The sequence below is a fragment of the Haliotis rubra genome, unplaced genomic scaffold, assembly GCF_003918875.1.
Source record: "Haliotis rubra isolate DU_JTF1 unplaced genomic scaffold, ASM391887v1 Scf1382, whole genome shotgun sequence".
Classification (NCBI taxonomy): Eukaryota; Metazoa; Mollusca; class Gastropoda; order Lepetellida; family Haliotidae; genus Haliotis; species Haliotis rubra.
This window is the reverse complement of record NW_025765317.1, coordinates 60,531-76,715: the sequence shown is the minus strand read 5'-3', so window position 1 is coordinate 76,715 and position 16,185 is coordinate 60,531. Positions and strand designations below refer to the sequence as shown.

The following is a 16,185-nucleotide window of genomic DNA, read 5'->3' as shown; positions in this document are numbered from 1 at the left end:
ATTACATTTTTTAGAAATTATCATGCAAACTATTAATTGTTACCATAGAGACTTGTGCAAGTCTACTCAGCACTGATATCCTCATAACTCTGTTACTTTAATCATCTTATCATACATGGATTACACAACTGTATTCCTAAGGTGACTTTGTGGAAGATGGCAGTGTTGTTTTGTTGTCAGGAGAGGTTGAATATCTGTAGTTGTGTTTGTAGTTCAAATTGTTATGTGTACTCATCAGTAGAAACTGACTTCCAATAACCAACCACAATGATTACCATGCCCATATGACAGTAGAAATTATTACAGTTGTTTTCCCTATGGCATGTCATGGGATCATGTCAAAATGACAGAAAAGGTTACTAAATTAATGTGTAATAAGCTAGTAGTAATACCATGTATGCAAAGTTTATATATGCAAAATATTGCTATTAGATTATATTAATACTGTTTAATCTGATAACAACATATATTTGTTGATTGCATAATTTGTTTTTCTCAAGTCTACCTGACTTTCTACAAACAAGAAAGCATGATTTGTGAACAGTGTTCATAGTTAAGAATTCTTGGAATGTATACAACAACAAAAATGACAGGAGACAAATCTTACTTCTCAGACTTTTTTAATACATGGTGCATTTGAAACATGTCTTGAGACATGACCTTCCTATCTTCTGTTTCATACAGCTGAGCCTGCCAAAAGGGTTGACGTTCCGTACCCAGAAGGATTCTCGCCACCCTCGCTTCCACACCTTCATCATCACTCGAGAAGATGGGTCTCGAGCATTTGGGGCTACGTATGTGTTCTACGAGGAGGTGGGGAACAAGCAGATCTGTGCAGCCATGCAGACACTGCAATCCATGTTCCAGGCTGAGACTGGCCCCAGTCAGCACCGCTCATCCAACTACCCCCCTGTCCCCCCACGACAGTCCAGTCTTTATGAAGAAGATCATCCCAGCCAGCAGGGAGAAGGTGAAGACATTTGACATGAGTCGGGACAAACTGTATGTGACAAAGTGTATCTGCCTTGTGACACAGATGCCGTATGTTCGTGTGTGTAAGACTTACCTGAAGCAATTGCACGAGGCGGTGACCCGCCAGACACAACCGCCTCTGCCTCTTGAGTGTTACGTGTATAACATGCTGTATGAGATCCCTCTTCCACCACCGGGACGATGCATGAAGCTGTTCGGTGTCTCTACACCTATCTTTTGTCAACGTCCAGGTGAGTTCTTACTGATGCTACAGGTGAATTGTCTGTGATCTAAGAAACCTACTTACACTAAAACATTTTTAAATGTTTTAATGAATATTGTCTTGTTTGATAATCAGGGACAACTGTTTATCTTGTTTGATGAATAATCTTACAGCATCCCATTGGCCAGTTAATCATGCTATTGATCTAATGCAGTTTTAGTTGTCATCATTTGTTCGTCTAGAATAATCTAATAATATAACCTTGTGACAAATCTCATATCAAGCCTTTCTCATGTGAACTTTGTAAACTGTTTTGTCAAAACAAAAGAAGAATCTCGAAGGAATCAGGATCAATTAATTGATTTTGGAGAAGCCTCTCCCAATAAGACATCAATAACACTGATCTGGTTTCTCCAACACTAGTTTAGACATGGTAATGTGAAGTTATCATGATCATGAAGAAACATTTTAATGATTGAACTATAATTAGTTATACTTATATCTTGTACTGGATGGTGTTTAGATAATGTTGTCCATGTGTCTTGCCAGGTCTGTCTGAGCTGCCTCTGTTTGATTACTCTCTGTGGGATCTGTTCCACAAGCTGGGGATGGAGAATGTTCTGCAGGTGTTCACTAGCATCTTGCTGGAACACCAAATCTTGCTGTACTCATCAGGTGAGTCTAAGCAGCTGGTAACAGTAGCCCAGCTCATTAACATTAGCAGCAGTTGTCCTATATAGGGGTAGACTGGTATTTGTTATCAATAGTCGCGTTACACTTGATATTCAAGACATTTGTCAATGTTCCTATGTAATATTACTTCTATTTACTCTGCTTATTGTTGTCATAAATATTGTTTGGTGAGAATTTGGCATTTTATCCCTTACATTTTCCACAACACACATAAAAGTGCTTAAAGGAAAAGATATCACATTTCACATTAACCATCTTTACTTGAAAACCCTATAAATCAATTATGAGTTTAGATGTTATGCACTGCAGGGAGATGCATCTAACAATCAATAACATGGGGCAATAATTGGATCAAGGTGCCAGTATCAAAACTGAACTGTAACAACTGTCAGTCATGAAAATCATATCCCATGCATATTTATCATTAAGCTGTCAAATATAATATGATCATGTGAAAATGGAGACCGTGAAACTATTACCTCAAGCAGAATCATCATTGATTTTTACTTCAGTGAATACCAGTTCTGCAGAGGATGACACATAATTATACTATTACTTTTTCCCCAGATTACCACAAGTTGATGCTTGTTGCGGAGAGTATAAACGCACTCATCTGTCCCTTCTCCTGGCAACACGTGTATGTCCCCATTCTCCCTGCTTCCCTGCAGCACTTCCTAGATGCCCCTGTGCCATTCATCATGGGGCTGCACCGTGGCCAAGAGGACCGCTCAGATCTCAAACTGCCCAGTGAGGTACGACTTATAGACATGTTTTGAATTCATGGTTGACATATTAGTGAAATGACAGACACCAGTTCGATTATGTTTTTGGTGTATATTCAGTATTTTTGGTTTACAGAAAACTTATTTTACTTGATTTACTCATGACAAATCTATTGGGTTGCTGTAGAAGAATATGACATTATGACCCAATTTTTGAAGATGTTTGTGTAAGCCATTTGGTTCAAATGTCTTTTTGCTATTGGTTCATATGATCCTTGGATATCAAGTACCCAATTATACCAACCAACCAGTCTTTTTGACCGACTATGTTGTGAGAATTTAAGAGAATAACAACAAAATAGTTGCAATTTTTAACAAAAGGTGGATTGTTTTCCAAATTTGCCTGCCAAGAAGCTCTTAGATTACAGTCCTAGATAAATTCCTTCATATATGATTATCTCAAAAAGCCCACACACAGCATGAGATGAATACTTCTGTGAAAAGTAATGTGAAGTATTTGTACAGCATGCTGAAAGCCTGGTCTTGTCTTTCAGGCCAACATGTGTTTTGTTGACATTGACCTGTGTGTAGTGGAGGTGGCTGAAGACCTGCCTGTGTTTCCACACCGGACAGAGCTGATAGAGGAACTGACCCCAGTCATCCAGGAGTACCAGGACAAGCTGGGAAGGGAGGCAACTACCACCAGCACCAAGAGCTACCCTGGTACACCACGCAGAGATAACAACAAGGTCCTATCACAGACCGCAGAGTCTGGAACTGGGAGCTGGCCGAACTCGCCCAAGAAGATGGAGATTCTACAACAGAGTGAAGCATGGTTGAAGATTTCTGACCTGGCAAAGAAGACAGGAGTATGGGAATCCATTGAGGATTTTGCTGAAGACGGCAAGATGGCTGCAAAAGAGAAAACGAGGGAAGATCCTGATCCAAGCATCATGCCTACGAATGAGGTTGATGAACTTAAGTTTAACAACTGCATCAGAGAGATCTTTTGTAACAGATTTGTTCATATGTTCATGTCATATGAGGCATTTGTGATCCAACCTTCACAGGATATGGACTCTTGGCTGAACAGCAGAGAAACCATGCACAACTTTGACAAGGCAGCGTTCCTCAGTGATCAGCCAGAAACTCATCTACCCTTCCTCTCTCCCTTCATAGAAACGCAAATGTTCACTACATTCATTGACAACAAGATTGTGTCTCAGTGGGAGACCACTGATGCTTCTCTGACACTATTTGATGACAGGATTAAGGCTCTGAGGGAGTCAGGAGTAGAGATGAGGACGGATTTCTACAGTGACTGTTCCACAGCTAAGGATACAGGTGAGGGCCAGGCTGTGTGTTCAGTCATCATACAGTATTGGTGGGGGCAGTGGGGTAGGGTAGTAGTTAAAGCGTTCCCTCTTCAGGCCAAAGATTCGGGTTCGATCTCCCACATGGGTACAATATGTGAAGCCCATTTCTGGTGTCCTCCGCCATAATATTGCTGGAATATTATTAAAATCAGCGTAAAACTAACCTCACTCACTCAGTATTGATGCAGTTGGTTCATTTGGGAGAGGAACTGTTTGGGCTCCAATGGACATACTGTTGTGTTTTTCTAGGGGTCTCAGAATTTTGTTACAGATTATATTTTCATTCATACTTGTAAGTTTAAACAAAATATTTTCCTCAGTTTTCCTGTCGGGGGGAACAGGCATATATTTTCCCCTAAAACGTCAGTGGTGTGTGTAGACATTCCCATGACAGTTAAATTCTTTTGGGATGCATGAAAATGATGAAGCAGATGTTTTCCATCAATTCATCATGTTCATTGGCAGGATTATGATTTTAGAATCATTCCAGACCCACGTAATTGGCCGATGTCTGTTATGTTGATGGGCAACATTTAGAGTTTCTAGAATGGGGTACTCAACTTACTGTGTTAAGTTGGAGTTGAATAGAGATCATAGGTAACACAAACTAACCACAAGGCCTTTATGTTACACTAGCTGTCAGTTAATAGTGAAACTGAAATAACTTTTCCACTTCATGAGGTAGACTGTTTCTGTATAGCCATAAAATGACCATCCTTGATATTACAGAGGCAAGCATTGAGAAGAGAGCTACGTACATTGATCATGTTGCGTCAAAACCTTCAATGCCATCTAGCCCATTTGAACCTGTGAAGATAACCACTGGCTTCTTCCCTGTACTCAACAAGGACGTTCTCAACACAGAGCCTGTCAGCAATAAGTGAGCACCTCCGTCATTCATATTGTTAGTGCAGTACAGCTGAGAGGTGTACAAAAGGATTGTATTGTCGATAGTGGTTCTGATTGGTTGGGTAATAACTGTTTGGCTGATATGGTAGACAGGATACTGAATCTAGCCTGTTCTGGAGTACTCTCTGTTCCTGTTGGTTTGCAAGATGCTTTGGTTGACATGCCAAGACAATAAAAATACTGCACAACATGCCCAATCTAACTTCTTACTTTCTGTGATAGATCCAAGGTGCGAGATACTGCTAAGTGGCGGAGGAAGGATCGGATTCTGCAACATGCAGAGCACCTGCAACTCAACTCAGATCAGAGAGAGGTAAGACCAGTTATCCGTCTTTAGTCTGCTTCAGAAGTCAAAGTTGTTTCATGATATTTTCATTATATTCATAATGTTGAATATGAACCATGGAAAAATGTGCTTTTCTTTAAAAAAATACCTATAGGGTTTTTTTTAATTTTGTCAAATGTGTCGTTGTCAATTGTCTTGTGAGTGTGAGTCAAAAACAGTCAACCTTGCATATGATAAAGACAAATCATTCAGATATATCAAAATGTCATCCCAAGTGGTGCTTACTGTTACATATGCATTGTAAATTTGGATGTAGTGGACTAATGCTAAAGTCTGCTTGGATCTTGTTATTCTCTGAGTTGACTGTTGTGGCTTGTACTTGCTGCAGGATATTGTAAGCATCTTGATGTGCATGGCATGTCTCCACTTGATTGCCCAACCAGCGGGATCTCACTCAAACATGCATGATTAGGCAATGTTGACAACATCAATTATTCTGATGGTAGAAATAACAATGTAGATGACATCAGTTATTCTGATAAACTACTTGTGTGTGAACTAATGACAAACAGTAAAAACGATATCAGATGTTATTTGACATAGAATTAGGAATTGTTGATGTTTGTTACACCTGCAGATTTTGCAATGTCTTAATTTTGGTTTTCTTTTTTTTCTTTCCTCTAGAACGACCAAGTAATTAGTTGATGCCTTGTTTGTTGAGTTTGTTTTGTTTGATGTATTTATGTTGTATTATGTACATACAGAAAGTTTGTAATATCTGAGTGGACTCAAGTTTGTCAAATGGATTCCTCATCTGTTGGTTGCTTTGGTTTGAGGAATAACCATCTTAAATCATTTGTATTTTCTGATTAAAGTGACTGGTTAATCAATTATCAGTTTTCAAGAGTTCCCAATCGTCATTTTAATCTGACAAATACTCCTGACCATTTTGTCAACATGGCTATGATTTGAGCTTGTAATTTTCTCAGTCTTTAGAAACTTAACACAAAATTTCTCTTGCTCATGAGTAAATTGCTTGGACAGTTTGTGTCTCTTTTGAATCAATGTCAAAACAGACAATGGTAGGGTATGGTCTGAGGTATTCGTTATGATATAATGGCTGTATGTTACACTGGATAACCAAGATGCTAGTGCCACTTTTCCTCCATTAAATGTGGGACCTCAAACAATATGCCAGGTCTCGATTAATAGAGGAAATACAGAAAATCCTATCCCGTTAACACCTTGAATTCAGATAGTACAAACTTATGTTTGTAATAGCATCTTACATTTGACTGAAACTAGCAACTTTGAATTTTGTTTCTAAAGTTTGCCTTGGCTGAAAAACATGCCAAACAGTGGCTAGTGAGTACATCAAGGCTGTCTGTCTGTCCACGTGTCTGACTGTCTGTCTGTTTTCCTGTCTGTGTGGTCAGACAGTAGACATGCTTCAGCTTATGCCAAGAGAGTACATTCATTCAGGGGACAAGAAATTTGTAGAGCAAGTAACCATTAAATAACAGGAACATTAACTAAAGATACCTTGGATATCACAGGGACAAGATTCTGTAAATGTTCAAGAAGAAAACAGACAAAAAGATTTACAAACATTTGTTTCCATTTTCTTTATAAAAATGTTTCATGTAACTTGTTTGGGTGTTCCAATTCATAGACCAGGAAAGAAAGTTGCATGTCCCCTGAATGATGTTGCTACAGATGACATATGCCAAGTTGCCACTTTGTGTGCACCTTTCTGTTCTGTCTCACCACTTACACAGCTAACAATACTAACCCATGTTATCATCTATTCCAGTGCAGCTGAGTTAGGCTGTCTCACTAACTCATACATGTGCCCAGTGTAACCTTCATTCTAGCTATTTGCCTACTGATATAGGTTTTGTTTCAAAAGTTCTCGTAGGAGGTATACCTGGCCACTCTATAGCTTGTGTGACTAGCACATGCAAGCAGTAAATGATAAGGGTTGAGAGGCTTTGAGAAATGGGGGTAGGGGAGAAGTTGTTTTAGGGATGATTCTAGACCTGTTCAGTGGATGATATTTGGCCTAAGTTATAGCAAATGTCAGTAAAAATGACCAAACAGGAACTAAAAGTATCCTAATTGATGGTATTAAGTTAAGTGGTATAACGTGTAAGTTATGGTTTCATGGATGTGATATATTTCACAAAGGGGTGCCAAATGTGCGAGTTTTGGGATGTACTGTGACGGTTTGAGTGATCAAATTCAGTTGTGAGAGTGTTAAGTTGAGATGTTGAATCGGATCAGGTTGAGAAAATTATCAAGTGGATTATGAATGTTTGGATGTCTCATGCTTAGATAAGAATGTAACAGTGGGTAGATGACAATTAGGAAGGTAGCAGTTATGATCTATCATGTATACCAATAGACCTTATAGTTTGAGCGATCTGTCTTCTCAGTAAATTAGGGTGTGTGGCACCTCCTTTATGTGGTGACTGCTGTCTATCATTATTTCATCTCTTCACAATTAGCCCTTCTACATTTCTTCACCATCATCATGTCTGTATAAACTCTGAGACAAGGGAGATAAGCAATATGTGTCTTGTATACAAACCACTAATGGTGGTCTCAATCTGTAGTGTTTTAGTGTGTGGTGACAGCTACTCCTGAAGTCAGTGTGTCTTTATTTATATATGACATGGTGGAAGGTACCATATAATGCAATATTAATGCTTCTAACAAGCTAATTTCAGATTAAGAGCACGTTCTCTTAAATTCATTTTAAGTACTTAAAGAGAATTTGATATGAAATTGTAAAATCAAAGAAAGTTAGTAGTAATAAGTGTTGTATTAGCAGTTAATTTCATAGTAATCAGTCATGTTCATACATCCTTTGTTAGATGGAAATCATAAATGTTATTCTATCTCATACCAGCTTGAAACCTTTCTAGATAAATATCTATCTCAGTTGCATTCACATGCCTTTCTTCATCAAGACCTATAACAAAATATCTTGTCTATGCCTGTTTTCGATATGTTGACTTTCTATTTCAGTCCAGTTATGATTTAGTTTGCACACTTTACGTCTATTTTCTTGCATTGGCAGATAATGAGCTTCAGTTTTAACTTTCATTTCTTGTCTTTTTAAATTTTTAAATTAAGTCCACTTCACTTCTATCATTTGGTAAACTATCTTTTGATTTGTTACAAATCTGCTTCTGCAACCATGTAGTGTATAGAAAAGATCCAAACAAGATAAAATCTAAAGTAAGTTTATAAATTGGATGATATGTGTTAATAAGTATGTGCTGTTTATGTCCTGTCTAACTTTGAATTATCTCACCTGTAGCGCTACATCCAGGAAGCCCGTCTAAAGGCCCTGCGTCAACCAAAGCTGTCTGACATGTCAGCCCAGGGAATGGTGCAGACCAACTGGAAGTTTGTGGAGACACTGCTCAAGGAATGTAAGACAAAGGTGAGACACTGGGATATGTATACCAGATGCTGGTATTTCCAGCCTACATTATGCAGGTCATCACAGATAGGTTTCTTATACCAATCAGTTATTAGGCATACAGTCTGAAACCTGGATATAGCAAACAACAAGGAACCGTAGAAGTTTGTTATATAAGATGTTCGTTTGTTTTCTCTCAGAAACATCACCATCTTGATCAAACAGAACACAGTAATTACAGCATTGCATTTTATGGTTATGTTTAAACTTATATTGCAGACAGATTATTCCAATTATAGGGGAGATGAACATAAGGCAAATTTAACAAGGTGGAATCATCATGGCTGATTATGTGGATTTGATGTTGATTGAGTATAGCGTATTGTCAGTGATATTATCTGACACTAGTGTCTCTAAATGTCACTAATTAGTGGTTTGGAACTGGTCAGGGAATAAATATCAATTCGCTGTTTACATTAATTTGCTGTAAATAGTTTGTTGTGTATATACATTTTACATGATATGTAGGAGATAAATTGGGGTTTTACCTGAGACCTCATCTCTGTTTTGCTAGACAAAGAAGATGCTGGTAGAAAAGATGGGTCAGGAAGCTGTAGAGTTGGGACATGGAGAGTTGAGCATCACAGGGGTGGAGGAGAACACTTTGATAGCCAGTCTGTGTGATCTCCTGGAGAGGATCTGGAGTCATGGCCTGCAGACGAAAAAGGTGAGTGATTACGCCAATAAGTTCAACATCTGTATCATTTCCTGGTTTGCTGCAGAAGGTGGTGTCCAATTATTTGAGTATCTCTGATAGCCAGTCTGTATAACATCCCATAGGGAATCTGGAGTCTTGGTGTGCAGATGAAGAAGGTGAGTGACATACTTCTGTCATTTGTGTATCTTTGATAACCAGTCTGTATGATCCCCTAGAGGGGCCATGGACAATCAGCAGATGAAGAAAGTGAGTAACTTAATGACTTCAGTATCTTCCATTACCTGGTGAGTCACTTGCACCTAGAGTTGAGCAACATTAAACTATGTCATGTTGCAGGGGAAGTCTGCGCTGTGGTCCCACCTTCTGAGTTTCCAGGAGATTGAGGAGAGCAACGACACAAACCGAGCCATCGATCCAAAGCTGTTGACACCAGGTGAGTACCCATGATTTAACCATAACAACAGATGGCCCGGGACAATCTGCACTGTCACCTGACACATCACTGAGTTAAAATCCCAAAAGTGGCCATAGCAATGCCATCATGTGCTGAAGGTCAGAAACTTGAATATTTGTTACGATTTTGTCCTTTCAGGGATTGGGATGGAGACCTTTGACAATGGGCCATTTTCAGGATTATTAGCCATTTTCTAAATTTAGAATGGGCCATTGCCCTTGTATCAATAGTAAATTTCAAAATTTTATTGGGCCATTTTTTATTCTAATGTGCAAAATGGCCCATGGCCCCTGCCTTTCCCATCCCTGCCTTTTAGGATGTTGAAAATGTGGTAGGTGCCAAAATATGCACACAAATCAAGCCCTTGTTTGAGTACATACAAACAGAAGGACAAGTTGCATTCTGAAACGTGAACTGTTGTTCCCTGAGGATTAATACATCGAAATCTTGCAGAGTCAACTTACCTTGTATAGTCGACGTATTGATTTTGCCAGCATTTGTGTACAATATTAATATGTATTCAATATCTGTATACTGGCCGTTTTAAATGGATTGAAGAAAAGATGCTTTCTGAATGAAATGGATGGTAATATTGTCCAGTTGTCTGCAAGTCATATTGTACTGCATACATTGTGTATATCTGAATATATTCAGTGTTTGTGAATGTTAAATAACTTACTTATCACCCCATTTTATAATGCCTGTGTATGATATTGGCTATGAGTCGTATCAGATGTTGCAGCGGTTGCTCCGTATTACCAGTATATAATCTGTTGTGGTCAATAAGTGCTATTGTGTATACATCCTGATTGTCACAGTGACTGCTCAGCTACAGATTGGTAACTCCTTGTTTCAACCTCACTAATATCTCTCTCCCAAAAAGGTCCCTTGAAAAGACATAGCCTGATAGACATTAGCTCTCTCTTGGATGGGTCCATCAAAATTTTGGGCCGGTCCATATCCTGGAGCAGTGAGTATCTACTGGTGTATAACCCTCCACCCCTTGGCTAGTGCATGGGGTGACTCCTATATACCACTGCAGTGCAGCACTGTGGGCTGGACCACACACACACAGAGGGGTGGAGGCAGGGGCTAGTTTGGTACATGGACAGGTTGGTAAGAAATAGCTAGTGTAAATGCAAAATATGGAACATGCAAGTCTGGAGATTTCATTAAAGATACCACTAAACATCTTGGTACTATATTCCAGTACTTTCTGCTGTGCTTGTTGAGTGCCCATGTTGTATAAGGCTGTCCTCAGCCTTCTCCATACCTGTCCTTCCATCCTGGCCCCTGTCTGTCTGTCTGTCTATGTTTGTGTGATGTTCCAGATATAACAGTCTTCTAAGTGCTGGTCAGTTTATTGGTCAGTCTTGTCCTTGCCTTCACTGTACTAACATCATCATCATTTTCATCATCCTCATCATCATTACTGTGACAGTCATAAGAAAGAGGGGCGGTGGGGTAGCCTAGTGGTTAAAGCGTTCGCTCGTCATGCCAAGGCCCGGGTTCGATTCCCCACATGGGTACAACTTGTGAAGCCCATTTCTGGTGTCCCCCGCCGTGATATTGCTGGAATATTGCTAAAAACGGTGCAAAACCATACTCAGCCAGTCAACATTAAAAAGACTAAGCCTGTAAGCAGTTGGAAAATCATTATGGATAGGAATTATGAAAGACATAAGAAAAAGGGTCTCTTTATGGAAGAATAGATTTCTTCTCTGAAAGGATTTTCTTAATGTTAAGTAAAAACCGGATGTGGTATAAGATGGGTATTGTCTAACCATGGAAAAGTCAGTAAAGCAGACACATAAGTTGAAAAGTGACATATGTCAGCATTTTACATATACTGTGTATCTGTATATAAAAATATGCTCACAAAAATAGCCATAACCTAATTAATTTCAAGCTGCTTGAGCACAGATATGCATGCATTAGTTACTTTATCAGTTCATATATATCCGATTTGTATAAACTGACTGAAGTCAGCCATTTGTGGCTTCTAGTCCACTGCAGTGAATAATACAATAAAGTCCTAATTGTAACTGAGCCATGTATTGCTTATGTTGCACATAATGGCAGCCAATAACAGAAATATATATGTATAATGTGTATTCATTATTAATAATCCCGGGGCGGTGGGGTAGCCTAATGGTTAAAGCGTTAACTCGTCATGCCGAAGATCCGGGTTCGAATCCCCACATGGGTACAATGTGTGAAGCCCATTTCTGGTGTCCCCAGCCGCGATGTTACTGGAATATTGCTAAAAGCGGCGTAAAACCAAACTCAGTCAGTCAGTTATTAATAATCCCAATTAGGTGGACCCCAACTAGATAAAATGTACTGAGAACTTCAAGAGAAATACAAATACCAAATAGGAATCATTACAAATGGCGTGACTTATAAATCATGTGGAACATTGTCAAAATCAAAGTGTTTTGTGTATATGTGCAATAACACAATATGATCTAAGGGAACATCTGATCCACAGTAAACTGTTGAATAGGATTACAAATAGATCAACATCCTTGGTTACATTCATGAGTAAATAGTAAATTTGGTATGTTCAAACCCGTATCTTACATTAAATGAAGTGTACCACAGAAATAACACTCTCATTTCTCAATATATACACTGAACAAATAGGATCATGAATATTTTGTGGAGATTGTGAAGCCTGAGCACACAATTTAATAAATCCATTCCCACAAATATTTATGATCCCAACATGTTTCTGTTCAGTATATATCTGTCTGCTGTACTGTAACCAGCATCAAGTGTTCTGTGATGTAACTGACTATCCAATATCATTGTGTGTGCCTCTGCCTCTCTCAGCCGGATCGATGAGAAGCTTGCTAGCAACAGCATCTGTCACCCTACTGTAGAGAATTGTTTGAAATGTTCACCAGTTCCAGAATAGTAAAATAGGATTTGTTTTTATGATCATTCAACTCTCACTTCATTCAGACAGTTGATGACAGTACAGTTCTAGAAAGAGTTTTAGACATGTTTAGATTTAGGGCTCACAGCTGGCAACCAAGGATAGTTCTTACAGTTTAGTTTCATAGTTCTTGAATTGGAAGAGATTTGAAATTTTGATGATAGATACTAACTTTCCTGTGTATTTGTTACTAAGTTTGATGATCGTTGTCTTTAGCCATGCATCTACTGTTGCCCTTAACAAAGTGTTTTATACTATTTTCTACAATAACATCAGTCTAACAAATAACGTCAATGTCATTGACTAGTGTTTGAAGTATATTGGAGGATGTGTAGCTGTAAGCTTGTACATTTATCTTAGTGAGAAACAGTTTTATGTATCAGACCTAGGACAGCCATGTTGGTTCAGAATTCACCACACTTTGACGTGTTCGATAGGAGGCATGTATGGTATAAGAGTCCCCATTCTTATAGAACACCACAATTCTCTTATGCGGGGCCTAGATTTAGCGCTAAGATATTCGTTAGTGCCATACATTAACAGTAACTTATGACTATCTTAGCTCTAAGAGAGCTTCGAAAATCTAGGCCCTGGGTTCCAGACCAATATTAGCCCTGATTAGTTTTCTAGGTTTGTCAGCACCATCTCATGCTGTCTTGGTGCGCCTGAAGTAGTACGAGACCTGCATCACTTCAGGATTTCCTCCCATCTGACACCTGTCATATTACTGAAATAGTGTTCAAAGCATCATTGAACACAACTCATCTCTCACTAATAGCCATTATAACTTCAATGGATTACAACTTCTTGTTCAATGAGGGTATGGTCATGAGGTCCCAGATATCATGAAAATCTAACAAGGTTGACAGGGCGATATTCTAATGATTTGGTGACAGCAGTTAGGCATGGTTCCCTCTCCCTTCCACTAACATGACTCCCGTGGTGGAGGTATGTAACATACCTGGCCTGTCTGATCAAGATTGTCATCCGTGCTGGTGGAAGGCTGTGTCTCTGTATGTCCAATGAAGTCTCCGGATTGTAATTATCTCTGGTACAACATGCTGAAGTATACTGGAACCAGTCTCATCTCTTTTTGTTATGTTGGAGCAGATAATGATGAAACCAAGATGCTATGGATCATAGTTCACTCTCATGATCCCATTTTTTAGAAAATATGTAATGCAATAAAAGTCATAAGTTTCTGTCTGGTCCATTAAACAATGCTCACATCATTCTTAGAACTTCATCCAGCAGTCAGACAGTCTGTAAGTTGTGGCCTTGAGAAAGGCAACAGTTGATAGGGGTTATACATCTGTTCATGTGGTTCATCGGAATGGTAAGACAGACAGTGTAAACAGTTTTTGAAGCAGATGGATATATAATAAATTGAAGGTGGATATATGCATGAAATGGATGAAAGAAGTCGTATGGCTAAAACTCACGAAATCAGCAATTCCATTAAAATGAAAATTATTTTCATTTGGATTTTCCATGTTGAGTATAAGTTGCAGTCTGAAATTACATTACCATGCATGTGGATGTAATAGAACCAGGTGGGACTCATATCCCTGTAGAAAGGGTGAGTTGATTGTTACCACTATATAAATACCTGACTCCTCAAGTGCTGGCAAGGGAGGCCAGGAAGTAGGGTACTCTAGGGAGCGGGACATCCTGTGTTGACACTCACATATGAATGATGGTTTGTTATTTCACGCTGCTCAGCCATCGCATGGTGCATTCTACAAAAGAGATATCAACGTAAGCCTGATGTGTGTGTTTGTCCATCACAGTGTAGCCATCACCCACCTTCAGCAGCAGTCTGTGCAGATCTGCAGAGTCAGCAGTTCTGTTCTTCTGTGACACCCTTAGCTAGCTAGCAACCACCCAGTTCCACAAAGCAATCTTTAGGCTAAAAGTATAGTAATGTCTTCTCTCCTCAATGTGTTATTACAACAGTAACTTGTTCAGTTTGTGCGGGACAGTTGTAAGTTTAGATTGCTTTGTGGAAGAGGTCAGTAGTTCCATTGGTCATGAGAAGACCACTTTGTGGACCGAGACCCATACCTGAGTTGTATCACATTTTACTATGCCAGTTACAGTTTGTCTCAGCTTAGCCAAGCAGCTCAGATCACCTGATGTATTCAGTTGTACGTTGACTTTAATTCAGTTTGTTTGCATGTTGAGATTATTGCAGGCAGCATTTGATGACAAACGAAACCACCATTCTGTTAGCTTGTCACTCTAGATGTTGATTCAGTGTTACCTTAGTTGTTTTCTTCAGCATGATGTATGTCAGTCATGTCCTTTGAAACTCATCATCAGAAACTGTATTAGTGTCTGATCTTTGAACTTTGATACAAAGATTGCCACATGTTAAGTATATCTTTAAAGAAAGAATATAAGTAAGAAAGACAACACTTAAAAGAAATGATGAATTCTCTTCTTGAAAGACAATATTTCCATATGATTTAATTCTGTAAGTGGTTTGATAATTATAATGATAATTCATAAATTTAACATGAAAATTTAGGTTTTGCATAAAACGTGTACTGTTATGTGAAGCTACAACACCCTACACTGCACATCCCCTACCATACCCTACATATCCCTGTGTCTGTAGACTTGTCAGCCATGGCCTTGGATGGAGAGAAGACACACCCTGTAAAGACACATCGACGTCGCAGCAGCCAGGGACGGATTGAGCTGCCTGTCCTCCGACCTTTGGCGAAATCACTTGCACATGATATGAGGTCAGTACAAAACAGAAACTTAGTTACTGGCACAAAATATTGTATGTAATAAATACAATGTAATTAATAATCAAATTGTGTTGTAAATTTCAATTAGGCAAATTAACATTTCAAAATAAACTATATATTTATGAAACTCACTATAACCCAGCTGTTCATGTTTGTTTAATTGTTTGTTGTTTTACGCCACCCACAGCAATATTCCAGCTATATGGGGGCAGTCTTTAAATAATTGAGTCTGGACCCGACAATCCAGTGATCAACATCATGAGCATCCACATACACAATTGGGATATGGTGACATGTGGCAACAAATTCAGCAAGCCTAATTACCCTATCATGTTAGTCACCTCTTACGACAAGTGGGAACAGTTCTAACCCACGGGTTGGTTCATGTGAAACTAAATATCTGTGTTGTTTGTGGCAGGAGAGTGCAGCAGATGACAGAGATCAAGACACATGTGGGATGTGCCCGAGCCTTTGTCAGACTTGCCCTGGAGAAGAAGATGTTGTCAACACACCTCAAGGAGCTCCTTCAGGACACAGACCTACTCAGGTTGGTTGGACACTGATCTGATAGCTACCATTGGAATCCAATGTTGTCCAGTTTGGAATAGATTCCTGTAGCTGTTTATGTAAACTGAGATATTGATCCAGAATTGTAAGATATTGTACTGGTACTGATTGCATCATTTTGAAACTTTTTCCAGT

The 16,185-nt window shown here is 39.0% G+C and overlaps 1 protein-coding gene across 1 annotated transcript in view; it reads left to right on the top strand.

Annotated features, from left to right (window-relative positions):
* Positions 1-16,185, top strand: part of LOC124268467 (DENN domain-containing protein 5B-like) — a 44,645-nt gene that overhangs the window by 19,973 nt on the left and 8,487 nt on the right. Inside the window, 14 exon segments of the mRNA XM_046703443.1 lie at positions 685-887; positions 889-1,223; positions 1,745-1,870; positions 2,456-2,640; positions 3,165-3,954; positions 4,716-4,866; positions 5,118-5,208; positions 6,511-6,546; positions 8,507-8,632; positions 9,186-9,338; positions 9,666-9,762; positions 10,667-10,753; positions 15,345-15,474; positions 15,902-16,030. Of these exon segments, the coding sequence (XP_046559399.1) occupies positions 685-887; positions 889-1,223; positions 1,745-1,870; positions 2,456-2,640; positions 3,165-3,954; positions 4,716-4,866; positions 5,118-5,208; positions 6,511-6,546; positions 8,507-8,632; positions 9,186-9,338; positions 9,666-9,762; positions 10,667-10,753; positions 15,345-15,474; positions 15,902-16,030 (2,639 nt within the window).